Consider the following 24,912-nt stretch of genomic DNA (forward strand, 5'->3'; position numbering starts at 1 on the left):
AGAAGCTTAGGTTCTTTTGGGGAGAAATAGGACATAGTGTTTTAAACATACGCATTGCTGGTGGAGTTGTGAATTGATCCAACCATTGTGGAAGGCAGTTCAGAACTATGCCCAAAGGGCTTTAAAAGAATGCATGTCCTTTGATCCAGAAATACCACTACTGGGTTTGTACCCTAAAGAGATCATAATGAAAAAATGTTTGTACAAAAATATTCATAACCGCATTTTGTGGTGGCAAAAAATTGGAAAATGATGGGATGTCCCTTGATTTTGGAATAGCTGAACAAATTGTGGTATATGATGATGGTGGTGTAATACTACTGTGCTGCTGTAAGGAATGATGAACTGGAGAATATCTATATGAACTGGAGGAATCTCCAGGAACTGATGCAGAGTGAAATGAGCAAACCCACGAGAACATTATACACAATAAAGAAAATTTTAAAAACCAAAACCCCAAATATGTCCATATAAATAAATGTTAAGTCATTTTTTAATTGGTCTTTGCTCTTTCACTCTTGGATTTCCTTTCCCCCCCAGGGGTTCTGATTCCCCTTCTTTTGAGGTAAGATGCTGACTACAAAGGAACAATATTCTCTCAAAGGTAGGGATATTATTAAGAGCACTAGATTCTGCAGATTACAGCCAGGATCCTCATTTCTCATTACAGAATATCTCTCTTCCCTGTAGGAATGTTCTTCTGTAGGAACCCTTCCCACCACTGAATTGAGATTGTCCCTTTGTTTTCAGTCTTTTGCCAAATCACCCATTCTCTCTTGTAAGCCTTCTTCTTGGAGACTATAGGAGTTTTTACTTTTAGGGAGGCCAGCAATATATGAAGGGCACTACCCCGTCCCCTCTTTTTCTTTATTCTCTTGGTGATGTCATAATTAGATTAAATCTACACTGCCCATCTTTAGATTTAATCACCAAACGTGAAAACATCTCCAATTTTGGGAGGTCTGTAACCCACATATGCTAGAGAAGGTAACGAATCAAAATCGACTGACTGCCCCCTAGGCAGTCCTAAGAGAAGTGACTATTGTGATTGCACCCTCCAACTAGGAGGGAGGCACAGGAAGTGACGCATAAGTGAACCCTTTAAAAAAAGAGTCCAGTGAGTCAGAAGGTCTTTTGGAGAAAGAGGTCTTCTGGTGGAGGATCTTTTCTGGTTCGTGGAGGAGTGCTGGCTTAGGATCCCGAGACTTTGGTGAGACTGCTCTTCAACCTCTCTCTTAGATCTACACGTGGTGAGTGAAGAAGGCTGTGACTCCTTTCACCTTCCAGGAGGTACTGGCCTCTGGGAAGCTCCCTTGATTGGGAGAAGCCCTTGTGGCTAAAACCCTTGTTAATTGACTTTTAGGCTCCAGAGGCCCAGCCAGAGTAAACCCTAGACTTAAATACAATCTCTTACTCTTACCTTCTTCTCATCTCTCTACTTCCACTCTCTTCTATATTCCCTTCAGTTAAAGAGGCAAATAAATCCCCATTCCTCTCCTCGCCTTCAACTTGTCTTTTAAAAACAATTTTCTTCATCTTTTCCCTACAAAGATTTCTTTCCTTCTTCCTCATTTTCTTCATTATAACCTGGCTCCATGAAACTTTCTTGAACTCGGATTGGAGGAAAAAATGCATTTTTATTTCAACATAATTTCCTTTCTAATTCTATGTATTTTGCTTTCTGTATTTAAAAACATTTACTTCACCAGACTGCCAGAAGACCATGACTCAAGAACTCCAAATAGAAGAGAATAAGTGAATGGGAATGAATGGACAAAAAAAATCTGTATACAGAACTTATGGAGACTTAGAGCATATGAATAAAATTTTTTGACATTTTATGGGTTTAATTTCATTTTTCGTCACATAATCCTAATTTAATGAGATCTTTTATTTTTATACCACTGTTATTGCTAAATATATTCCTTTCCTTTCCCTCTTCTGCATACTATTAATTGCAACAAATTTTTTTTTCTTTTAGAAGAGGAAAAAAAAGGCACGCCATTATACTCATATAATGTCCAATTTTATTTTTCGCTTTTTTTCTGTATATACTTCTATATACAACTATGAAAGTAGGCCATGTGTGTTGGGGTCCCAGGTTCTGAATTCTTTACTCAATTTAGTTCATCTGTCATCCTAGGCTTTTCTGAATTTTGTTTCGTTCTGGCATGTGGTGTTGAGATGTTATATTCATGAACCAATTTACTCAGAATTTACATAATTCTTTAAGATTTGTAATAGGCTTTATGTATATTATTTCATTTGACCCTCATATAGCAGCAACTCTGAGGCAAGTGCTATTTTTATCTCTGATTTTACAAATAAGCAAAATGGGGCTGTAAGTAATCAACTTGCCCAAGGTCCACAAGTGTAATAAATGTGTGAAGAAAAAAAGTGAAGTAGCATTTGAACTTGAGTCTCCTGAATTTATCTGATACTCCATCTACGATATTTTATAAAGGGCAAAGTGTTATGTTGTTGCTTTAAAAAAAATATTGCCAAATTGCTTTCCAGAAGGGCTAAACCAATTCACAAGTTTACCATGTATTAAGGTGCACATTTCTAATAAATCTTCCTTCCAGTGTGACCAAGTTCATTTTTAGTTTTCTTTTTCAATTACTGTCTGTGGTGTGAACTCTTGAAATTGTTTTGATTTACTTTTCTCTTAGTGATTTTGGAACATTTTTTCATAAGGGACCTGTTTGTTTATAGAATTAGAATAAAGTAGAAAAACAGAAATAGAAAATAAAACAGAAATAGAAAATAAAACACTAGCTTCAGACCACTTATCTGTAGAAATGGTTATGGGTCTTAAATATTTGTGGCTTTTCCATATATATTTTGGGTAGAGGGACTGAATTTCTTTTATATCAGAATCTTGATGAGTAACTCTTATCTTATCTTCAACTATTAGAATTTTCTAGAGTTCTTAGAGGTTAAATGATTTACCCAAGGTCACATAACTAGTGTATGTCAGAGACTAGATTTGAATCCAGGTCTTCTTGGCTTCAAGGCCAACTCCTTCTCCTCTTTGCACCTAATTTAGATCTTTACATTTTTTATGGTGTTAGCATTTTATATTCAGTTTGTATATCCATTTTGACTTTATTGTTGTATGTGATAAATCTAATTTTATCCGATTTACTTTTCAGGTTACTCAGCAACTGTTTAATAGAATTCTTCCTTTCGTAATTTATATTCTTTATTGAACAGTGTCTTAAGAAAGTTTGAGCGAAATTGCTAATTGTATTGATCTATTACAGTAACTTAAAGAAAAATTAAAATAATTTAAAACAACCTCATATACATGTAAAACCCAGTGGAATTGCTCATTGGCTATGGGAGGTAGGAGGAGAGGGAAAGAACATGAATTATGTAACCAAGGGAAAATACTCTAAATTAATTAAATCAGTAACTAAATAGAAAAACCCAACAACCTCATAAAATGTCAGAGTATACAGGGACATTAAAAAACACAAATGCCAACTAAAAAACAATAAAAGTTTGTAACATTGAAACATTTTCCTTAACAGAAAAAGAATAGATGTCTTCAGAAGGTTCGAGACTTCATATTCCCCCAATGGGATCTTTTTGGTGGGTTTACTAATTTGAGATGAGATGATGACTAAATTAAGATAATCAATTTTATTTTCTTAGTGATTAAGTAGTAACTTCATTTGGTACATGGTGCATTTTAATTATTTTACAAATCACGACTGATTTGTTTTTTTCAGTTGACTATATTGTGGAGTATGACTATGATGCAGTACATGATGATGAATTGACCATTCGAGTTGGGGAGATCATCAGAAATGTGAAAAAACTAGAAGAGGAAGGATGGATGGAAGGAGAACTAAATGGAAGAAGGGGAATGTTTCCTGATAATTTTGTTAAGGTAAGTAGTCTTTGTTAATTTTTTTTCCATTTCTTTTGGGAAATTGGAGCTTCATGTTAAGAAAGCATAGTAGAAAAAATTCTGTAGTGTTAACCTTTTTTAAAAAAAATAGGCCAAATCATTTAGACATGGTTATTTACTTAGCTGAGTTTTTGTGTTTTGATGGACAATAACAACGTTTTGTTTATCTGTTATAAAGTACCTAGTTATATGATTTTTGCTTAATAGGAGAGCTGATCTGATTTTTTTTTTTTTACATTAGGTTAGTTTTCACGTTTATCAGTATTTTTTTAAAGGCAGTATTCCTACAAGGACTGTTCTTGCTCATAGTAATGATAAAAATGTTATTAGTACAGGGGCAGCTGGGTAGCTCAGTGGAGTGAGAGTCAGGCCTAGAGACAGGAGGTCGTAGGTTCAAACCCGGCCTCAGCCACTTCCCAGCTGTGTGACCCTGGGCAAGTCACTTTACCCCCATTGCCCACCCTTACCAATCTTCCACCTATGAGAAAATACACCGAAGTACAAGGGTTTAAAAAAAAATGTTATTAGTTGAAATAATCTTATTTAACCCAAATGCTACAGTACTTCATAGTTCTTTTCTACTGCAATATTCAAACATTTTGATTTTTAAGATCTTGTTTAGATCAGTGAGCCTGCTATGAAATTCAGTAATGTTTTAGAATTACTATTATTATTAATTATAATGCATACTATGTTCTAGGCCAGGGATGGTGAACTTTTTAGAGATCAAGTGCCCGAACTGCAACCCTCATGCTGCATGTGAACCTTACCCCAGGTAGGGGAGGGAGGAAGTGCTACTGGGCAGAGGGGCTCATGTGAGAAATGTCCTCAGGCTCGAGAAGGGGAGGGGAGCAGCCCCCTCTGAGCATTATACCATAGATTTGCCAACACGAATCTAGGTGTTGTGCTAAGCCATTTACAAATATTACTTCATTTGATCTTCCCAGCAACTCTTGGAGATAGATGCTATTATAGTTCTTATTTTACAATTGAAGGAATTGATTCCAAACAGATTAAGTGACTTGCCCAATCATAATAGCTAGCAAATGTCTAAGATCAAATTCAAACTTGGATATTCCTGGCTCTAAAGCTAGTGTTTTTTACACTGCACTATTTAGAATTCGGTAATAAATGGATGACTTTGTAAACATTTAGAAAGCAAAATAAATCTATAGAGGCCAGCACATATTTTCTCCAAATTTGGAAGATTTTCTCATTTTACTTTTGATAGGATTACTATACTGCTAAATTAAGAAAGGGCAGCTGTGGCACAGATGTGAGGAATACTCATCTTCCTAAGTTTAAATCTACCTCAGATACTTACAAGCTGTGTGACCCTAGGCAAGTCAATATTCTCATCTGTAAAATGAGCTGGAGAAGGAAATGGCAAACCACCCTGGTATTTTTGCCAAGAAAACCTGAAATGGAGTCGTGAAGAGTTGGACACAACTAAAATGATTAAACAATGATGATAACTTCTAATTTCAAAACTGTGCCTTTGGGTTTTTAGGAGGTAGCTAAGTAGCTCAGTGAATAGGAAGGTCTGCATGGTTCTTTTGACACTTAATGCCTTTCTTTTATAGTTATTAGTTTAGTTTGATATAGGAAACTTCTGAGGGGAGAACTTCTTCCAGTGCAGGATGTTAGCTGTTCTGTGGTTTAGAGGATTTGATAGTTGCTGTAGTCACCAAGAGGTTGTGACCTGCTTAGGGTCACTCAGTCATCATGTGTCAGTTGTTTGACATTGTCTATTGCTGTCTTTTTCTTATTAGAGTATATAAAATTCTACTGAGCAAGAGCAGTTTTAAATATTTAGCTGTATCCCAAAATAAAAACCTTACATAACATCACTTATATAGTAGATGTACAGGAAATATTTGTGCTTTAAAAAAAATGAACTGATAATTTACCCTTATAAGGAGCTTTCCAGTGACCCAAATTTCTCTTCCAATGTAAATTAGCATCTCTTTAATTCAAAGTTGTGAGAATTTTCTGGATCACTAAGGGATGAAATGATTTGCCCAGAGCCACAAAACTAATAGATGTGACAGATCTACTCTGCCATGTTGCCTTTGTATATGTCTGTAACTGCATAAGAGCATTTATATGATCACAGAGGGATATTATATACCAAAATTACTATTTAAATGCTTTAAGGAGATAAATTATAACTTTTCTTTCGACAAAATGCTTATAGTACTATTATCACTATTGAGGTATGCTAATATTAACATATATATAGAGGCAGCTACTTGGCACAGTAGATAAAACTCTAGGTCCAGAGTTGGGAAGGGCATGATTTAAAATCTGTTATCAGACATTTTACTAGCTGTATTACCCTGGGCTAGTAGTCACTTAAATTCCATCTGTTTAAGTTTCCTCAACTGTAAAATGGAGATATCACCTACCTCACAGGCTTGTTGGGGACTATCTAATGAAAATAATTGTAAAGTACTCAAGCACAGTGTCAGACATATAATAAGTACTTAACAAATATTTGTTTCCTTCTTTCCAGGAGGTAGAATAGAGAAAGGCTTTTCATTCAGAGATTCAGTATTTTAAGATATAGATTTATATTCTGTATCAATATGTCTTTAGTATCCTTTTGAAATACATTACTTTTTAACATGGAAATATGCTTTACGTTAAAAAAAGATTTGGGTAACTATATAATTATATTTTGTTGACGGTGTTAGATATCTTGCTTCTACTTTAATAATAGTTAAGTATCTTAGCCACAGAAGTCAACCGTCATATTCATTTGATGATACTGTATCCTTACTTGAAAATGAATTTCTGAGCTTGTTGCTAGGGGCATTGTGCTTTTGAAGTTGTTCAGTAGTTCAAGGGGCAAAAGAAAACCAAAGTTTTAGTAGTGACAAATCAATTCCATTAAATAATTTATTGAATTTCTGCTAAACCCTTTGTGTCATGATAGGCCTATGAGGAACATGGATAAGATCCATTGCCTTCTAGGAACTCGGTAGTTGAGAACACAAAAATAAAACCTCCATTTCATTTTAACTAGATTTGGGCTTATATTTTTATGTTGAAATCTTTTTATATAGCTTTGATCTGATATGTATCAGTAAAAGTATACTGCTATATATGAATATATACAAAACGAGTGTACTTATTGAAGTAGTATGCGTTAAAGGACGTTAGAGAAGGAAAAGTTTACTGTGGACTTGATCAGAAAAGGTTCCAGGGACAGTGTGGAATAAGAATCATAAAATCTCAGTTTCAAGTTACCCATAGGTCATCAAACTCAATCTCTACCTGCCCAAGAACTTCTTCTATATGATCATTCTACCATTCTGGAGGACAATTTGCAACTATGTGCAAAGGGCTTTAAAAGAATGTCTACCCTTTGACTCAGCCATACCACTGCTGGGTTTGTATACCCCCAAGAGATAATAAGGAATAAAACTTGTGCAAAAATATTTATAGCCATGCTCTTTGTGGTAGCAAAAAATTGGAAAATGAGGGGGTGTCCATTGATTGGGGAATGGATGAACAAACTGTGGTATTTGTTGGTGATGGAATAGTATTGTGCTCAAAGGAATAATAAAGTGGAGTAATTCCATGTGAACTGGAATGACTTTCAGGAACTGATGCAGAGTGAAAAGCAGCAGAACGAAGAGAACCATATACACAGAGACTGATACACTGGCATAATTGAATGTAATGGACTTCTCTACTAGAAGCAATGTAATGATCTAGGACAATTCAGAAGAGCTTGCGAGAAAGAATACTGTGCACATCCAGAGAAAAAGAACTGTGGAAACAGAAATGCATTAGAGAAATATGTGATCAATCATGTAATGTGATAGGGATATGATTGGGGTTTTGATGTTAAAGAATCGTGCTGCTGCAGATACGAATAACACAGAAATAGGTTTTGAACCTATAGGTAAAAGCCAGTGGAACTGCTTGTCAGATTTGGGAGGGGGAGAGGAGGTGGAATCATGAATTATTATATAACCAAAGAACTGTTTTTAAACTTATTTTCTTTTTGAACTATTTCCCACTTTTCTTGCCAGATCTCTTCCATCTTTCTCATGATCTCAGATTTGAACCCTTCAAGAGCTTGTGACCAATTTTCATTTTTTGGGGAAGGTTTGGATATCTTTAATTGCTTGTCCTCCTGCTTTCTGGGTTTTTTTCTGTGCAAAAGTTATCTAGTGTTAGAGCTTTTTTCTTGATCTTTTTGGTGGTTATTTCTTGTGTCTTTCTTGTCATCAATATGCTTTCTCAGCCAGAAGTCTGAGTAAGGCAGGCAGACTCTCTTTGTATAGAGCTAAGGAGCACTTTTTGCCTGAGGCTACTTTACAAGTCTCCTGGCTTCCACTGTCTGCTAGGCCTCTGCTGTCCTCCGTCCCTCTCAACTTCATTCCTGCGTCCAAGGTCTGAGCTCCCCAGCCTCCTGGTGTCTCTAATCTAGCTGTTTTCAGGATCAAGCCCTCAGTGCTAGTCAGCTGTGCTGAGCTGCTTCTACTGTCCGCTGCCTCTCTCAGCTCCACTCCCCTGCCCAGGGTCTACATTCTCTAGCCTCCTGGCATCTCAGGTATTGCTGCTCTCAGGGGCAAGGTCCTGGTGGTCCCAGTTAACTGCCAAGAAGCTAGATTTTGTGACCCCTCTTGCTCTAACTCTGGTGCTCAGCCTCTGACTCTGGTACTGTGGGGTGGGGTGGAGGAGGGTTGATCAGCTTGTGTTTTGATGGGAGCTATTTCTCCCCCTTGTAGTGTGGAAATGCCAAGGTTCCACGTACCTTTGATGCTGTTCCCTATTGTTGGGTCCCTTCTTTCATCTGGATTTGTTTTTTTTGTCCTTTGGAGGTATGCTATATGGGTCGGTTAGGAGTGTAAACACCTTGCTTCTACTCTGTAGCCATCTTAACCTGGAAGTCCCAAGAACTGTCTTTAAATATGATGGTAACTTCCTATGAGTTAGGTTTTTTTCCCCTTTGAACCTGGCCTTGGAGGAGGTCAGGCTTGAGACCCTCAGACTGCTTCCCTTTGGACTGCCACGTGGGTGAGTGAAAAAGGCTGACTCCCTTTCCTTGGCTTTTTTGGAGGCACTAGCCTCTGGAAAGACCCCTTGTCTTGGAGGAGACTCATGACTAGAAGCTTTGTTTAATTAACCTCTGTGCCCCCCTTGCTTGGGCCTCTGAAGCCCTGCCTAGTTCGGACCAGACCAGAGTAATTATCTCTCTCTCTCTCTCAATTTTCCTTGCTTTCACTCTTTCTGTTTGTAAATAAACTACCATAAAATTCATTTGGAATTAAATAATTAATTCCTGGCGACCAAACTCTTAAATATTCAGTCCAATCATAATTTTACCCCTTTACATTTGCCACGTATGGACTGGGATACACTCTTCTACCCTGGCCATTTCTTCAGTTGTTGTAGGTTTCTTATACTCCTCTAGCTCTAGAATTGGTTTCTGATTTCTATTGTAGCTCCAGAACAGCTCAGCCTATATGATTGCTCTGTCTGTGGAACTGCTTTACCTATACAAGTAGGCAAGCTTTAATAATTGTCAAATCTACTTGTTCTGATTTTCATCCATTAAGGTCTCTGCAGAATTCTGGCAGTCTTTGATGTCTGAACCTGTTCCACCCCATCCTTACCCTCACCCTTTCTCCCCTCTTCTTTAATGAGAAATTGCAGAGGGATTTGTGGCTACTCTATATTCTACCACACTTTTAAATCTAAAAAGGATATTAACCAGCTGAGTAGCATCATGATATAGTGGATAAAGAATTGACCATAAGAGTTATGAATATCTAAATTTAAGCCTCATTTGACATATATGTTTGACCTATTTAGCCAAGGCTAGCCACGTCCCTTTACTTGTCAGTTCCCCAGGCAACTTTCCAAGACTTTAAAGGTATTGATCTGCTTTGGTGGAAGAAATTCCTAAGAAAAAGCTCCCCAACAATTTTGTTATTGTTCATTTTTTTTACTTGTGTCTGACTCTTTGTAACCCTATTTGGGATTTTCTTGGCAAAGGCATTGGAATGGTTTGCTATTTCCTACTCCAAATCGTTTTACACACTGAGGCTAACAAGGTTAAATGACTTACCCAGGGTCACACCAGAGCTGTCCAAAAGATGAAGGGTTAAAGTGCATACTAGAGACAAAGCCTTGACGGTCACCACTTGTTGGAATTCTTGTTGGATATAGATGATCTCCAGATATTCTGTAATGTTATGGAGACATTTTGAGATGCAGATTGCTCCTTTCATTGCTTTCTGTGCAAATAGGTGATATATGCAGTCAGAGAAATTTGGGCTAGTTTTTGTATACTGAAAACTGGAATAGTTGAAATGGTAGGAGAGAGGAGAAGGAGGGAAGAGTTTTATTCAGATGCTTAAGGCATGTATGGGGGGAGAACTTATAGAAGCCCACAGTTGTTTTTTTTAATTGATTAACTTAAAGGCAACAAAAAGATAGATACCTAGAAAGAAGGTAAATAGAAAATATTTGTTGGACTTAGAAGTGAAAAGCAGAATCTTAACAGGGAAGCAGTTATCTTTGCAAGCGTTGTTAAAAATGTAAGGCTGTTAAGTTAAAACATGATCTATTTTATTTAATGGCACTTTTGCTTCAGTACCTTAAAAGCAAATGTGCCAAATTCAGTACCTTAAAAGCAAATTCCAAAAAATGTATGAGGTGTTGAAAAGTAATTGTGGTTCCTCCCATATTTATGTTTAAAATGAAATATTTTTCTTGCTTCACTGTCATAATGTCAAGTAATCATTTTATTCTTTTTTAAGATTATAAGAAGATATTATTTCGGATATAGTAAGTTTTAAGTGAGAATGATTTATATCCTAAGTCCATTCTCAGAAAAATGTGACTCATGGGCAAAGTTAGTAATTATCTTGAAGGATCATTGCTCTGTTTTTGTTTCAATTTTTAACATTGTTTTAAAAGTTGTAGAAACATTTTATTAAAAGTGGCAATAGAATATCTGTAGTCCTGATTTCTTTAGTAAAGTACCTGCCTTCCTTTAAAATTACAATTAAATTGAGTAGATGAATTAGTGACTAGATTCTTAGTTTTATAGTAAAAATTTTTTAAACAGATTTTAAACAAAAAGGATCTGTACTTATTTATGGTAAAGAGAGAATCAGAAATTTCAAATTTTATTTTGTATAAGACTTAACTCATTTTAATTTATATTTTTCAAGGGAAAATGAAGTAGAAAACCAAATAAAGTAGAGAATTATTAGATATCCTTTCTGTGTAAGATCAGTTGTTTTGAAGGACTGAATTATTTTCATAGATTTTCAGGCTTCTCCCTTCTCCTGTTATGTAATCTTAAAACTACTTGAATACAATCACATTTTTTATTTTTTTCTAACTGTACTAGAATATTATTTGTTTGCAGTAAGTGACAATTTCATTTTATGATCTATTTTCTTTCTATTGCCTTTTTCTCCTAACTTTTCAGCAAGAGATAGTTCAGAGTTATAGTGATAATGTTTAAAGTTAAAGTAGTTCAGAAAAAAGAATATAAGGCCATACAATTTTAGAAGAGTATTTGGATAGTTGATTTCATTGCCTTATCATTTGATACTTTTTAATATATACTTAACTAGAGATTATGCAAATAGATAGCTTTAAAAATATATAGAAACTAGAATAAAAATGATGAAAAATTTTTATATTCTGTTGGGTAATTTGCAACAGCATACATTTTGTTGGTTCTGTAAAATATTAACTGTTATATCATTGCTGACCTTGTGATTAGTAGCAGCTCATTTTTTAACTTGGGTTTCTATGACTTCCAGTTGTTATATTAATGGATGTTGGAACTGAGAAGTGATATCCAGATTATCTTCACTGATATGAGAGAGAATTAACTGTGTTATTAATTCTCCTCAGGGGGCTATGTATGTTTTATAATCAGAATGTATGTATTATAATCTATAATGTAAAGTTTAAATTCTTTTGAGAGTAATTTCAGAATAAGAAATTTGCCATCTCCCCAGAATGCAGACAACAAACCTGTTGGGAGAAGGCACCATGAAGATGCCTTCAGAAACCTACACTGCGTCAAGAAGATCCAAAACAAACTTTTGACATGCAGTTGGTTGAACTATGGGGAGTTGAATGCATTTGTTTTGAATGTACACTCTTATGCCAAAGGGGACTGTCCCCTAATGGGCCTTTTGTCAATGCACCTAGCAATCATTGGATCATTGATTTTGTCCTCTTTTCTTTTATTCCCAAATTTCTGTAATTTATAAGTTATGTTTTCATGATCCTTTTGGGGAGGCTGGTCTCCCAACCAAGATCAGGGGGTGGGGTGGGGGGGGGAGGAATGTGTTATTTAAATTTTGAGGTCTCTGCTCTAAAGAAGTCTAGGGGTCTTTGAAACTACATTTCCCAAGAGCCAACTGACTTCCTGTCTTGTGTAATAATATAAACATAAGGATAAAAACCAAGTGCCTGGATTGGCTCGTTCTCTTTGGTGGCTTGGAACTGATCCAGGATGGGGAGAGCAGGTAACAGGGCACATCTTTTAAACTGACTCTTAATATGTCACGTGGCTCCATTTTTCTAATGGCTACCAATAAATCTTTTAAAACCATAATATTTTTAAATCTATCCTTTTATATCCATTTTATTTCTTACATAACTTAATAGTGGTAACACTAGAAAATATGTAAAACTTAACAATTTTTGTGAACTATGCTCACAAAATTAACTTAATTATTTCATTTTAAAGAATAAATTATTCTTAGGACCCAATGGGAATTTAATGAACAATTATCTTTGGGTAGCTCTAAGGAATATTTTTATAAATATTATTTTTATGCACTTTACCTGTGAAAAGTCTGAATTATCATAAAACTATTTAAATCAAAATACTAAATTACCTCTCTGTCTCTTTATCTTCAACCCCTTCCGATACATCAAGAAGTGCATTTTCTTATTCTCTGTGGTTTTAGCTCAGACTCTCCCCTAAGATCAAGTTCAACTTTTTAAAATTTGTTTTTTTAACTAATAGAAACTGAAATATTTCTAATTTGAAAAGATTTCAGGTTGTTTTATCAGGTAAATAGAAGTGGCCAGTAAATGAATTAGTATCCTTAGAGTCAGGACTCCAAAACCTGAGTGCTAATTCTGTCTCAGACACTTATTAGCTTTGTGACCCTGGGCAAGTCACTTAAAATTTCTCTGCATCAGTTTCTTCATCTGTAAAATGGGAATATAAATAGTATTAAACTTAATGAGATTGTTACAAAAATCAAATGAGATAAAACATATAAATGCTTTGCAAACCTCATGTATAAAAGCTAACCGTTAACTACTATTAATTCTGTTCATTTTGTTCCCTCCAACTACAAGTTCCCTTTTCAGTGAACTAGGGACTTGAGAGCTTGGAGAGGATATAGAACAGTGATTTTTACTTCTGGCCTACATTCTAAGCCAATGATAGTGAACCTTTTAGAGATGGAGTGCCAGGCCCCACCCCTCTCCCCAGAAACTGCCATGCCTCGCTCCCCCCAGAGTCAAAGTTCTACTCCCACCTCCCCAAGTTGTACCCCCCCAAGATAGGGGAGGGAGGAAGTGCTTCCATGGGGCTGCTGGGCAGGGGGAGGGGGTGATGAGAGGTGTATGTGGAGAAGGGGAGGAGAGTGTCCCAAGCCCTCTGCTCCCTTCCAGCTATGTGCCACATTGTGAGCTATGCTCCCCTCAAACCTAGCTCTTCACCAACCTCACTACAGGAATCACCTTCACCATAGACTCAGCACACAGCCATCTGCACCTTATTACCCTCATGCAGCATATGAGTGGAAAAGGGAGAAATTTAAAATAGAGTAGAAAAATAATTGGGACTAAATTGTGAAAGGATTTAAAAACTGAGCAGGAGAGGTTATATTTGATTCTAGAGGATTAGAGTATAGGTATCCCTTCCCCTTTGTGACTTCCCCTATCTTGGTTTTGAAATATTGTGGGTCAAGATAAGAAATTAAATGGAAATTTTGGGGAAGTTTTGCTATGCTTAGAGCATATGTGAAGGTCAGCAGATGACACAGAAAAGGGTTAGAAACTTTATAGCCTGTGACTAAATATTTAACTCAAATTTTACAATAAGGTACTGGAAACACTACACAAAAGTAAAGGGAAAAAAATTGAGACTACTACTCTAGTATGAAGGGAATACCAAAAAATTAAACACAGATTTTCCAGATCATGGGGGCACTTCACTCTTAAGGCAAATGAGGTGTAAGAGAGATACCTATATAATATTTAGGTTGCTTCCTTCAAACAGGGTCATCGAAATCTCTAGCTTACTTCAATACTTATTGTGCCACCACTTGTAACTGTTAATGCTTTCTCCTTTCACAAGTAATTAGGTACATACTTCACTGTTTACATTTCAGATCAGCCTAGGAGATTATAAGATCTGTTTTTATCTTTGTATTCTATGCAGCTAGTAATAGTTAAGTGCTTTCTGTGTCAGCAAACAACTTGAAACAAAGTAGATAGATGCCCAGTGATTGGGAAATGGCTAAAGGAGTTATGGTACAGGAATATAATTAGAATATTGCTATTTTGTAAGAAATGTCAAATATGATAACTAAATAGAATATGCATAAACATCATGAATTAATGCAAAGCTAGGCAAGCAGAGCCAAGAAGACAACTTAAACATTTATTTACAAAGTAATTGAAAAGAAAAACCATAAACCATTCATAAAAAAAGATAAAAAGAAAATGTAGCAAAGTTACAGAGACATGAGAAGACATTCCTACTGTATTTGGCAAGTGATTTTTTTCAATATACTGATGTTTGGTTGTCTTTTTCTCTAAAAATATTATTTTTCATATTGAATGACTCTGGGAGGAGAAAAGATGTTGGGGAAATTTTTGATAGGAAAAACAAAAGACAAAATGTTATTTTAAAGCAATAGTAAATACTTAATAAATCCTGGTAAAATTGGGTAACTCCAGTTTTGGATTTTTAGTTTGAAATAGTGTATACCAGAAAAATGTGCTATATATTAAAAACTGAAATCATGATTAAATCTTTTTGTGCCTGATTTTTAGTGAGTTGATTTGATTTTAATAATTCATTGAAACTTGGAGTAAAGTAATAATTTTCTTCTATATTTATTAATAAAGAGTGCATACTACCAGGTGGAACACATCTTCTGTTGGAAAATAAATATAACTCTTAATATAAACTAGGGGAGTTTCTGCCATTTGGGTATATGCAGAATCAACATTTAATTTTGGCTTTGGCACTTGTTGACTTTTGAATAACAAGAGTTACTGGCATACCTCAGTGATGAGGGAGTGAATTACAGGCATGAGAGGGTCAGCCAGTGAAAATGCATCGAGTTGGCAGATGGAAATGACTGCTAGGAACAATAGCAAGGTCAGTGTCACTGAAACACAGAATATGTGAAAGGAGAGGTGTAAGGTTTAAGACAAAATAAGAGACCAGATTATAAAAAGCCTAAAAGATGACTTTATTTTTTATTCCAAAGGTAATGGGTGGGGGGTGCTGCTACCAGAGTTAAATGATTAGAGGATGATAAGAACAGACCTTCACTTTTTTAGGAAGATCATTTTGACAGCTGAGTGGACAATGGACTGGAGTGAAACTTGAGGCAAGCAAACCACCAGCAGGCTATTACAATAGCTCATATTTGAGGTGATGAGACCAGTCTATATGAAGATGGGACAATAGAGGAGAAAAAGTGGGATTTTATGCATGAGAGATGTTGCAAAGGTAGAATTGATAGGACTTGGTAACAGATTGGACATAAAGGGTGAAAGAGAGTCAAAGATGACATCTGTGATATGAGCCTAGGTTACTGGGAAGATGGCAGTGCCCTGAAGAGTAAAAGGGAAATTAGGAAGACAAGAGTTTGGGGGAAAGGAGTCTTGAGTTCAGTTTTGGACATGTTGTATTTAAGATATCTACTGGACATGCAGTTTGAGATGCTCAATAGACAATTGAACATTTTAAGACTTAGAGATCAAAAGATTAGGGCAGAATAGATTTGTTTGAACATATTATGGACCACATTTCTTCTTCCCCTGTAAGAAATGTAAACAGTATATTATCCCTACGTTTTCCATTTTCTTCAATAAATTTTTCCTTTCTAAGTGTCCCTGGTTTTTTAATATGATATTTCAGGAGGTGATTGGTTCATTCTTTTCATCTTTATTTTGCTGTCTGGTTCTTATAGATCTGGGAAGTTTTCATCTATGATTTCTTAAAATGTAGTGTTCAGTGTCTCCCTATCTTTTTTTTTAAAACATTTATTAATATTCGTTTTTAACATGGTTACATGATTCATGGTCCTACTTTCCCCTTCACCCCCTGAACTCCCCCTACCCATGGCCGATGCACATTTCCACTGGTTTTAACATGTGTCATTGATCAAGACCTATTTCCAAATTGTTGTTAGTCGCATTGGTGTGGTAGTTTCAAGTCTACATTCCCCAATCATGTCCATCTCAACCCATGGTTCAAGCAGTTGTTTTTCTTATATGTTTCCTCTCCTACAGTCCTTCCTCTGAATGTGGGTAGCATTCTTTATCATAAATCCCTCAGAGCTGTCCTGTGTCATTGCTTTCTGCTGGTACAGGAAGTCCATTACATTCGATTTTACCACAGTATATCAGTCTCTGTGTACAGTGTTCTTCTGGCTCTGCTTCTTTCGCTCTGCATCAGTTCCTGGAGGTCTTTCCAGTTCACCTGGAATTCCTCTAGTTTATTATTCCTTTGAGCACAATAGTATTCCATCACCAGCATACCACAATTTGTTCAGCCATTCCCTAATTGAAGGACATACCCTCCTTTTCCAGTTCTTTGCCACCACAAAAAGCTCAGCTATAAATATTTTCGTACAAGCCTGTTTATTTATGATCTCTTTGGGGTAGAAACCCAACAATGGTATGGCTGGATCGAAGGGCAGGCATTTTTTATAGCCCTTTGAGCATAGTTCCTAAATTGCCAGCCAGAATGGTTGTATCATTTCACAACTCCACCAGCAATGCATTAATGTCCCAGTTTTGCCACATCCCCTCCAGCATTCATTGCTCTCCCCTTCTTTCAATTTAGCCAATCTGCTAGGTGTGAGGTGATACCTCAGAGTTGTTTTGATTTGCATTTCTCTAATTATTAGAGATTTAGAACACTTTCTTATGTGCTTATTGATACTTTTGATTTCTTTACCTGAAAATTGCCTATTCATGTCTCTTGCCCATTTATCAATTGGGGAATGGCTTGTTTTTTTTTTATACAATTGATTTAACTCCTTATATATTTGAGTAATTAGACCCCTGTCAGAGGTTTTTGTTATAAAGATTTTTTCCCAATTTGTTGTTTCCCTTCTGATCTTGGCTACATTGTTTTTGTTTGTACAAAAACTTTTTAATTTAATATAATCAAAACCATTTAATTTACATTTTGTAATTTTCTCTAACTCTTGCTTCGTATTAAAATCTTTCCTTTCCCAGAGATCTGACAAGTATACTATTCTGTGTTCACTTAATTTATTTATAGTTTCCCTCTTTATATTCAAGTCATTCACTCATTCTGAATTTATCTTGGTGTAGGGTGTGAGATGTTGATCTAAACCTAATCTCTCCCATATTGTTTTCCAAATTTCCCAACAATTTTTGTCAAATAGTGGATTCATGTCCCAACAGTTGGGCTCTTTGAGTTTATCATACACTGTCTTGCTGATGTTATTTACCCCAAGTTTATTCTACTGATCCTCCCTTCTGTGTCTCTTAGCCACTACCATATTGTTTTGATGACTGCTGCTTTATAGTATAGTTTAAAACCTGGTACTGCTAGGCCTCCCTCCTTCACTTTTTTTTTTTCATTATTTCCCTTGATATTCTTGATCTTTTATTCTTCCAAATGAAATTTGTTATAGTTTTTTCTAATGCAGTAAAGAAGTTTTTTGGTAGTTTGATAGGTATGGCGCTAAATAGGTAAATTAATTTGGGTAGAATGGTCATTTTTATTATGTTAGCTCATCCTACCCATGAGCAATCAATGGCTTTCCAGTTGTTTGATCCAGTTTTATATGTTTGGAAAGTGTTTTGTAGTTGTTTTCATATAATTGCTGTGTTTGTTTTGGTAGATAGATTCCCAAGTATTTTATATTGTCTAGGGTGATTTTAAATGGCGTTTCTCTTTCTACCTCTTGCTGCTCTAATGTGTTGGAAATGTATAGAAATGCTGATGATTTATGTGTATTTATTTTGTCTCCTGCAACTTTGCTAAAGTTGTTGATTATTTCTACCAGCTTCTTAGTTGATTCTCTAGGATTTTTTAAGTAGACCATCATATCGTCTGCAAAGAGTAATAGCTTAGTTTCCTCATTGCCTATTTTGATACCTTCAATTTCCTTTTCTTCTCTAATTGCTACTGCTAGTGTTTCTAGTACTATGTTGAATAATAGAGGTGATAATGAGCATCCTTGTTTACTCCTTATCTTATTGGGAAGGCTTCTAATTTATCCCCATTGCATATGATGCTTGTTGATGGTTTTAGGTATGTACTGTTTATTATTTTTAGGAAAGGTCTTTCTATTCCTATACTTTTCAGTGTTTTCAATAGGAATGGATGCTGTATTTTTGTCAAAGGCTTTTCCAGCATTGATTGAGATAATCATGTGATTTTTGTTTGTTAGACTGTTGATATGGTCAGTTATGTGGATAGTTTTCCTAATGTTGAACCATCCTTGCATTCCTGGTATAAATCCCAACTGGTCATGGTGAATGATCTTCTTAATTACTTGCTGGAGTCTCTTTGCTAGTATTCTGTTTAAGATTTTTGCATCTATGTTCATTAGGGAGATTGGTCTGTAGTTTTCTTTCTCTGTTTTTGATCTCCCTGGCTTTGGAATCAGTACCATATTTGTGTCATACAAGGAATTTGGTAGGACTCCTTCTTTGCTTATCATATCAAATAATTTGTATAGAATTGGGATTAGTTGCTCTTTGAATGTCTGATAGAATTCACTTGTGAATCCATCAGGTCCTGGTGATTTTTTTCTTAGGGAGTTCTTTGATGGCTTGTTCAATTTCTATTTTTGATATGGGATTATTTAGGTATTCTATTTCTTCTGCTGTTAATCTAGGCAATTTATATTTTTGTAAACATTCATCCGTATCTCCTAAATTGTTATATTTATTGCCATATAATTGGGCGAAATAGTTTTTAACGATTGCCTTAGTTTCCCTTTCATTAGAGGTGAGGTCTCCCTTTTCATCTTTGATACTGTCAATTTGGTTTTCTTTTCTTTTTTTTATTAGATTGACCAGTACTTTGTCTATTTTATCTGTTTTTTTTCCAAAATACCAGCTTCTAGTCTTATTTATTAATTCAATAGTTCTTTTACTTTCGATTTTATTAATTTCTCCCTTGATTTTTAGTATTTCTAGTTTAGTTTTCATCTGGGGATTTTTAATTTGCTCGCTTTCTAGTTTTTTGAGTTGTGTGCCCAATTCATTAATCTCTGCCCTCCTTAATTTGTTAATATATGCACTCAAGGATATAAATTTCCCCCTGAGTACTGCCTTGGCTGCATCCCACAGCGTTTGGTAGGATGTCTCATCATTGTCATTCTCTTCAATGAAATTGTTGATTGTTTCTATGATTTCTTCTTTGGCTAATTGGTTTTGGAGAATCATATCATTTAATTTCCAATTAGTTTTTAATTTGCCTGTCCAGGTACCCTTCCTAATTATTATTATTTTTATTGCATTATGGTCTGAGGTTACATTTATTATTTCTGCTCTTTTGCATTTGTTTGCAATGTTTCTGTGCTCTATTACCTGGTCAATCTTTGTGAATGTACCATGTGCAGCTGAAAAGAAGGTGTATTCCTTTTTGTCCCTATTTATTTTTCTCCACATATCAATTAAATCTAATTTTTCTAGGACTTCATTCACCTCTCTTACCTCTTTCATATTTATTTTTTGGTTTGATATATCTAGATCTGAAAGAGGAATATTTAGATCTCCCACTATTATGGTCTTACTATCTATTTCCTTCTTAAGCTCTGCCAGTTTCTCTTTTCTGAATTTGGATGCTATGCTACTTGGTGCATACATATTGAGCAGTGTTATTTCCTCATTGTTTATACTGCCTTTAGTCAGGATGTAATACCTTCCCTGTCTTTTTTAATCATATCTATTTTTACTTTGGCTTTGTCAAAAATCATTTGATGCCCAAAAGATTTTGCTCAAGCCCTTAACCTTAAACTTGTGTAAGTCCACCCACCTCATATGTGTTTCTTGTAGACAACATATGGTAGGATTTTGGTTTCTAATCCACTCTGCTCTTTGCTTCCGTTTTATGAGCGAGTTCATCCCATTCACATTCAAGAGTTATAATTATTTGTGCGTTCACTGACATTTTCGTATCCTCCCCTATTCCTACCCCTTCTTCTTAAACTATTTCCTTTTAAACCAGTGGTTTGCTTTAAGCCGGTATCCCTTATCCCCTCCCTTGATTAACTTCCCTTTCTACCCCCTCCCTTATTATTCTCCTCTTTTTATTTTTAAAGGCCTAATGAATTCTCTCCCCCTTCTTCTTTCCCCTCTGTTTTTGGACCTCCCCACTCCCCTGTTCCCCTTGGTTTTTCCCTTCTGACTTTCTCAGTAGGGTTAGATAGAGTTTTATATCCCAATGGATAATATAGCTACTCTTCCCTCTCCGGGTTGATTACACTTAGAGTAAGGTTTAAATATTACCTCTTAATGCTCTCTTCCTTTCCTTCTTATAATAGTATTTGTCTCCTCCCCTTCCCGTGCCCTCTTTGTGTGTAATAGAATATCCTATTTTTCTTATTTTCTCCAGTTTCTCTTGGCATCCCCTACTATTCACCCCCCTTCCCCCCCATATCATCTTAGACCATTTAGTATTCCACCCTCTCCCTGTGAATTATTCTTCTGATTACTATAATAGTGAATACTATAATAATGAATAGAGTTCACTACAGAGAATTATACATAGCATTTCTCCACATAGGAATACAGATAATTAGATCTTATTGAGGCCCTTAAAAAAGGCAAATTTAAAAATCATGAATTTTCTTTCTTTCCCTCTGTTTCTTAATTACCTTTTCATGTTTCTCTTGATTTTTGTGGTTGGATATCAAACTTTCCATTTAGTCCTGGTCTTTTCTGTGCAAATACTTGGAAATCTTGAATTTTGTTGAATGCCCATACTTTCCCCTGGAAGTATATTGTCAATTTTGATGGGTAGTTGATCCGTGGTTGTAGGCACAGTTCTCTTTTCTTTCTGAATGTCATATTCCAAGCTTTGCGTTCTTGTAGTGTGGAGGCTGCCAGATCCTGTGTGATCCTGATTGGTGCTCCTTGATATTTGAATTGTCTCTTTCTGGCTTCTTGTAAGATTTTTTCTTTTACTTGGCAGCTCTTGAATTTGGGTATTATTTTCTTGGGCGTTGTCTTTTCTGGGTCTAGTGTAGAGGGTGATCTATGCATCCTTTCAATGTCTATATTACCCTCTTGTTGTAGAACTTCTGGACAATTTTGCTGAATAATTTCTTTTAGTATGGAGTCCAAATTTCTATTAATTTCTGGTTTTTCTGGAAGACCAATGATTCTCAAATTGTCTCTTCTAGACCGGTTTTCTTGGTCTGTCACTTTCTCATTGAGATATTTCATGTTTGTTTCTATATTTTCAGTCTTTTGACTTTGTTTTATTCTTGTTGTCTTCAGAGATCATTAGCTTCTAATTGCTCAATTCTAGTCTTTAGGAACTGGTTTTCCTTTTCAATCTGGTTATTTCTGGTGTTCAATTTGCTTATCAGTTCATTTGATTTCTGAGCCTCACTTTCCAATTGCAAAATTCTGCCTTTTAAACTGTTATTTTCTTACCTGATTTACTTTTGCGCTATTTCCCATTTCTCTAGCCAAATCTTTTCCAACTTTCTCGTCATCTCAGATTTGAACTTTTCAAGAGCTCGTGATCAGTTTTCATTATTTTGGGAGGGTCCGGATGTGATTGCTTGTTTGTTCTCCTCTTCTGTTTGCTCGGTTGTCTGGATTTTCTCTGTGTAAAAGTTGTCGAGTGTTAAAGATTTCTTCTTCTTGTTGTTAATCTTTCATTTCTGGGCTTCCTGATTCTGGGTTGCCATTGTTAGCCCAGCCCCTTCTCAGCTTTATCCTCATGCTCCGGTTCTGTCTGCGCTCTTTAGGCTCTGAGGTCTCAGGTCTGGTTGTTCTCAAGGTCAAGCCCCCTGGTAGACCCCCTTGCTTGATCCTATTGACTCCAAAATAGAAGGTAAGGGTTTAAAAATAATAATAAATAAAGCCCTTTGCACATAATTCCAGATTGCCTTTCTCAATGGTTTCATCAATTCACAACTCCACAAGCAGTGTATTAGTGTCCCAATTTTGCCACATCCTCTCCAGTATTTATTACTTTCCTTTACTGTCATATTTAGGCCAATCTGCTAGGTGTGAGGTAGTAGCTCAGAGGTGTTTTGATTAGCATTTCTCTAATCAGGAAGGATTTTAGGACACTTTCATGTACTTATTGATATTCTTGATTTCTTCATGTGAAAACTGCTTATTCATGTCCCTTGACCATTTTTAAATTGAGAAATGGCTTCATGTTTTTGTAAATTTAACTTAGTTCCTTATACATTTAGGAAATTAAACCGTTGTCAGGGAGTTTGGTTACAACATTTTTTCCCAATTTGTTACTTTCCTTCTAATTTTGGTTGCATTGGTTTTTCTTGTACAAAACTTTTTTAATTTGATGTAATCAAAGTCATTCATTTTCCATTTTATTAATGTTCTCCATCTCTTGCTTAGTCTTAAATTCCTTCCTTTCCCACAGATCTGACAGGTATACTATTCTATATTTACCTAATTTATTTATGATTTCACTTTTTATATTTAAGTGATTTACCCATTTTGAATTTATCTTAGTATAGGGTGTAAGATGTTGATCTAAACTTAATTTTTCCCACAATGTCTTCTAATTTTCCCAGCTGTTTTTGTCAGATAGTGAGTTCTTATTCCAAAAGCTGTGATCTTTGGGTTCATTGAACATTATTTTGCTGAGGTCTATTCCACTGATCCACCCTCTGTCTCTTAGCCAGTTTCTTTAGTCATATTGTTTTGATGATCACTGCTTTATAGTACAGTTTAAGATCTGGTACTGCTAGGCTCCCATCTTTCACATTTTTTCTCATTATTTCCCTTGATATTTTTGGTCTTTTGTTCTTCCAGATGAACTTTGTTATAATTTTTTCTAACTCAATAAAAATGTTTCTTGGTAATTTGATAGGTATGGCACTGAATATTTAAATTAATTTGGATAGGATTGTTATTATTATATTTGCTTGTCTTATCCATGAGCAATTAATGTTTTTCCAATTATTTAGATCTAGTTTTATTTGCGTGAAAAGTGTTCTGTGGTTGTGTGCATGTAATTTCTGAGTTTATCTTGGCAGATGATTCCCAAATATTTTATTTTATCTAAAGTGATTTTAAATGGAGTCTCTCTTTCTAACTCTTGCTGCTTTTTGTTGGAAATATATAGAAATGCTTATGATCCATGTTAGGTTTATTTTGTATCCTACAACTTTGCTAAATTTATTAATTATTTCTACTAGCTTTTTGTTGATTTTCTAGGATTCTCTAAGTATACCCTCATATCATCTGCAGAGTGATAGTTTAGTTTCCTCATTGTCTACTTTAATTCCATCAATTTATTTTTCTTCTCTAATTGCTACCACCAGCATTTCTAATAAAATATTAAATAATAGTGGTGATAATGGGCATCCTTGCTTCACTCCTGATTTTATTGGGAAAGCCTCTAACTTATTCCCATTGCAGATGATACTTGCTGATGGTTTTAAATAAATACTGTTAATTATTTTGAGGAAAGACATTTCTATTCCCTATGCTTTCTAGTGTTTTTAATAGGAATGTGTATTGTATTTTATCAAAGGCTTTTTCTGTATCTATTGAGTGAATCATGTGATTTCCATTAGTTTGGCTATTAATATGGTCAGTTATGCTGATGGTTTTCCTAATAGTCAACCTTGCATTTATGATACAAATGGTACCTGATCATAGTGAATAATCCTTGTGATGACTTCCTGTAGACTCTTTTCCTAGTATTTTATTTAAGATTTTTTTTTCATCTACATTCATTAAGAAGATTGGTCTGTAGTTATCTTTCTCTGTTTTAGGTCTTCCTGGCTTTGGATTCAGTACCATATTTGAGTCATAAAAAGAATTTGGTAAGACTCCTTTGTTTTGGCAAATAGTTTGTGTGGTATTGGTATAGTTATTCTTTGAATATTTGAGAGAATTCACTTGTGAATGCATTTGGCCTTGGAGATTTTTTCTTAGGAAGTTCCTTGATGGTTTGTTCAATTTCTTTTTCTGAGATGGGGTTATTTAAGTATTCTATTTCCTCTTTTGTTAATCTAGTCATTTTATATTTTTGTAAATATTCACCATTTATTGTCATATAATTGGGCAAAGTAGTTCTTAATAATTGTCTTAATTTCCTCTTCATTAGAGGTGAAATTTCCCTTTTTGTATTTGATATTGTTCATTTGTCTTCTTTTTTTAAAATTAGATTTACCAGTGCTTTATCTATTTTTGTTTTTTCAAAGTGCCATCTCCTAGGGATATAAATTTTACTTTTAGTACTGCTTTGACTGTATTCCATAGATTTTGATATATTGTCTCCTCATTGTCATTCTCTTCAATGAAATCATTGTTTCTATGATTTGTTTTTTGACCCACTAGTTTTTGAAAATTAGATTATTTAGTTTACAATTAATTTTAAATTTGCCTCTCAATGATCCCTTACTACTAATTATAATTTTTATCGCATCATCTCAAAATTAGCATGTATTCTGCTTTTCTGCATTTGTTTCCCATGTTTTCATGCCCTAGTACATGGTCGATCTTTGTGTATGTACCATGTGCTACTG

The 24,912-nt window shown here is 35.2% G+C and overlaps 1 protein-coding gene across 1 annotated transcript in view; it reads left to right on the forward strand.

Moving 5' to 3' along the window:
• Nucleotides 1-24,912, forward strand: part of LOC123246435 (CD2 associated protein) — a 160,069-nt gene that overhangs the window by 17,319 nt on the left and 117,838 nt on the right. Inside the window, exon 2 of the mRNA XM_044675335.1 lies at nucleotides 3,738-3,898. Within this exon, the coding sequence (XP_044531270.1) occupies nucleotides 3,738-3,898 (161 nt within the window). The remainder of the gene's footprint in view (nucleotides 1-3,737; nucleotides 3,899-24,912) is intronic.

Source organism: Gracilinanus agilis, chromosome 4 (assembly GCF_016433145.1).
Source record: "Gracilinanus agilis isolate LMUSP501 chromosome 4, AgileGrace, whole genome shotgun sequence".
Taxonomy (NCBI): Eukaryota; Metazoa; Chordata; class Mammalia; order Didelphimorphia; family Didelphidae; genus Gracilinanus; species Gracilinanus agilis.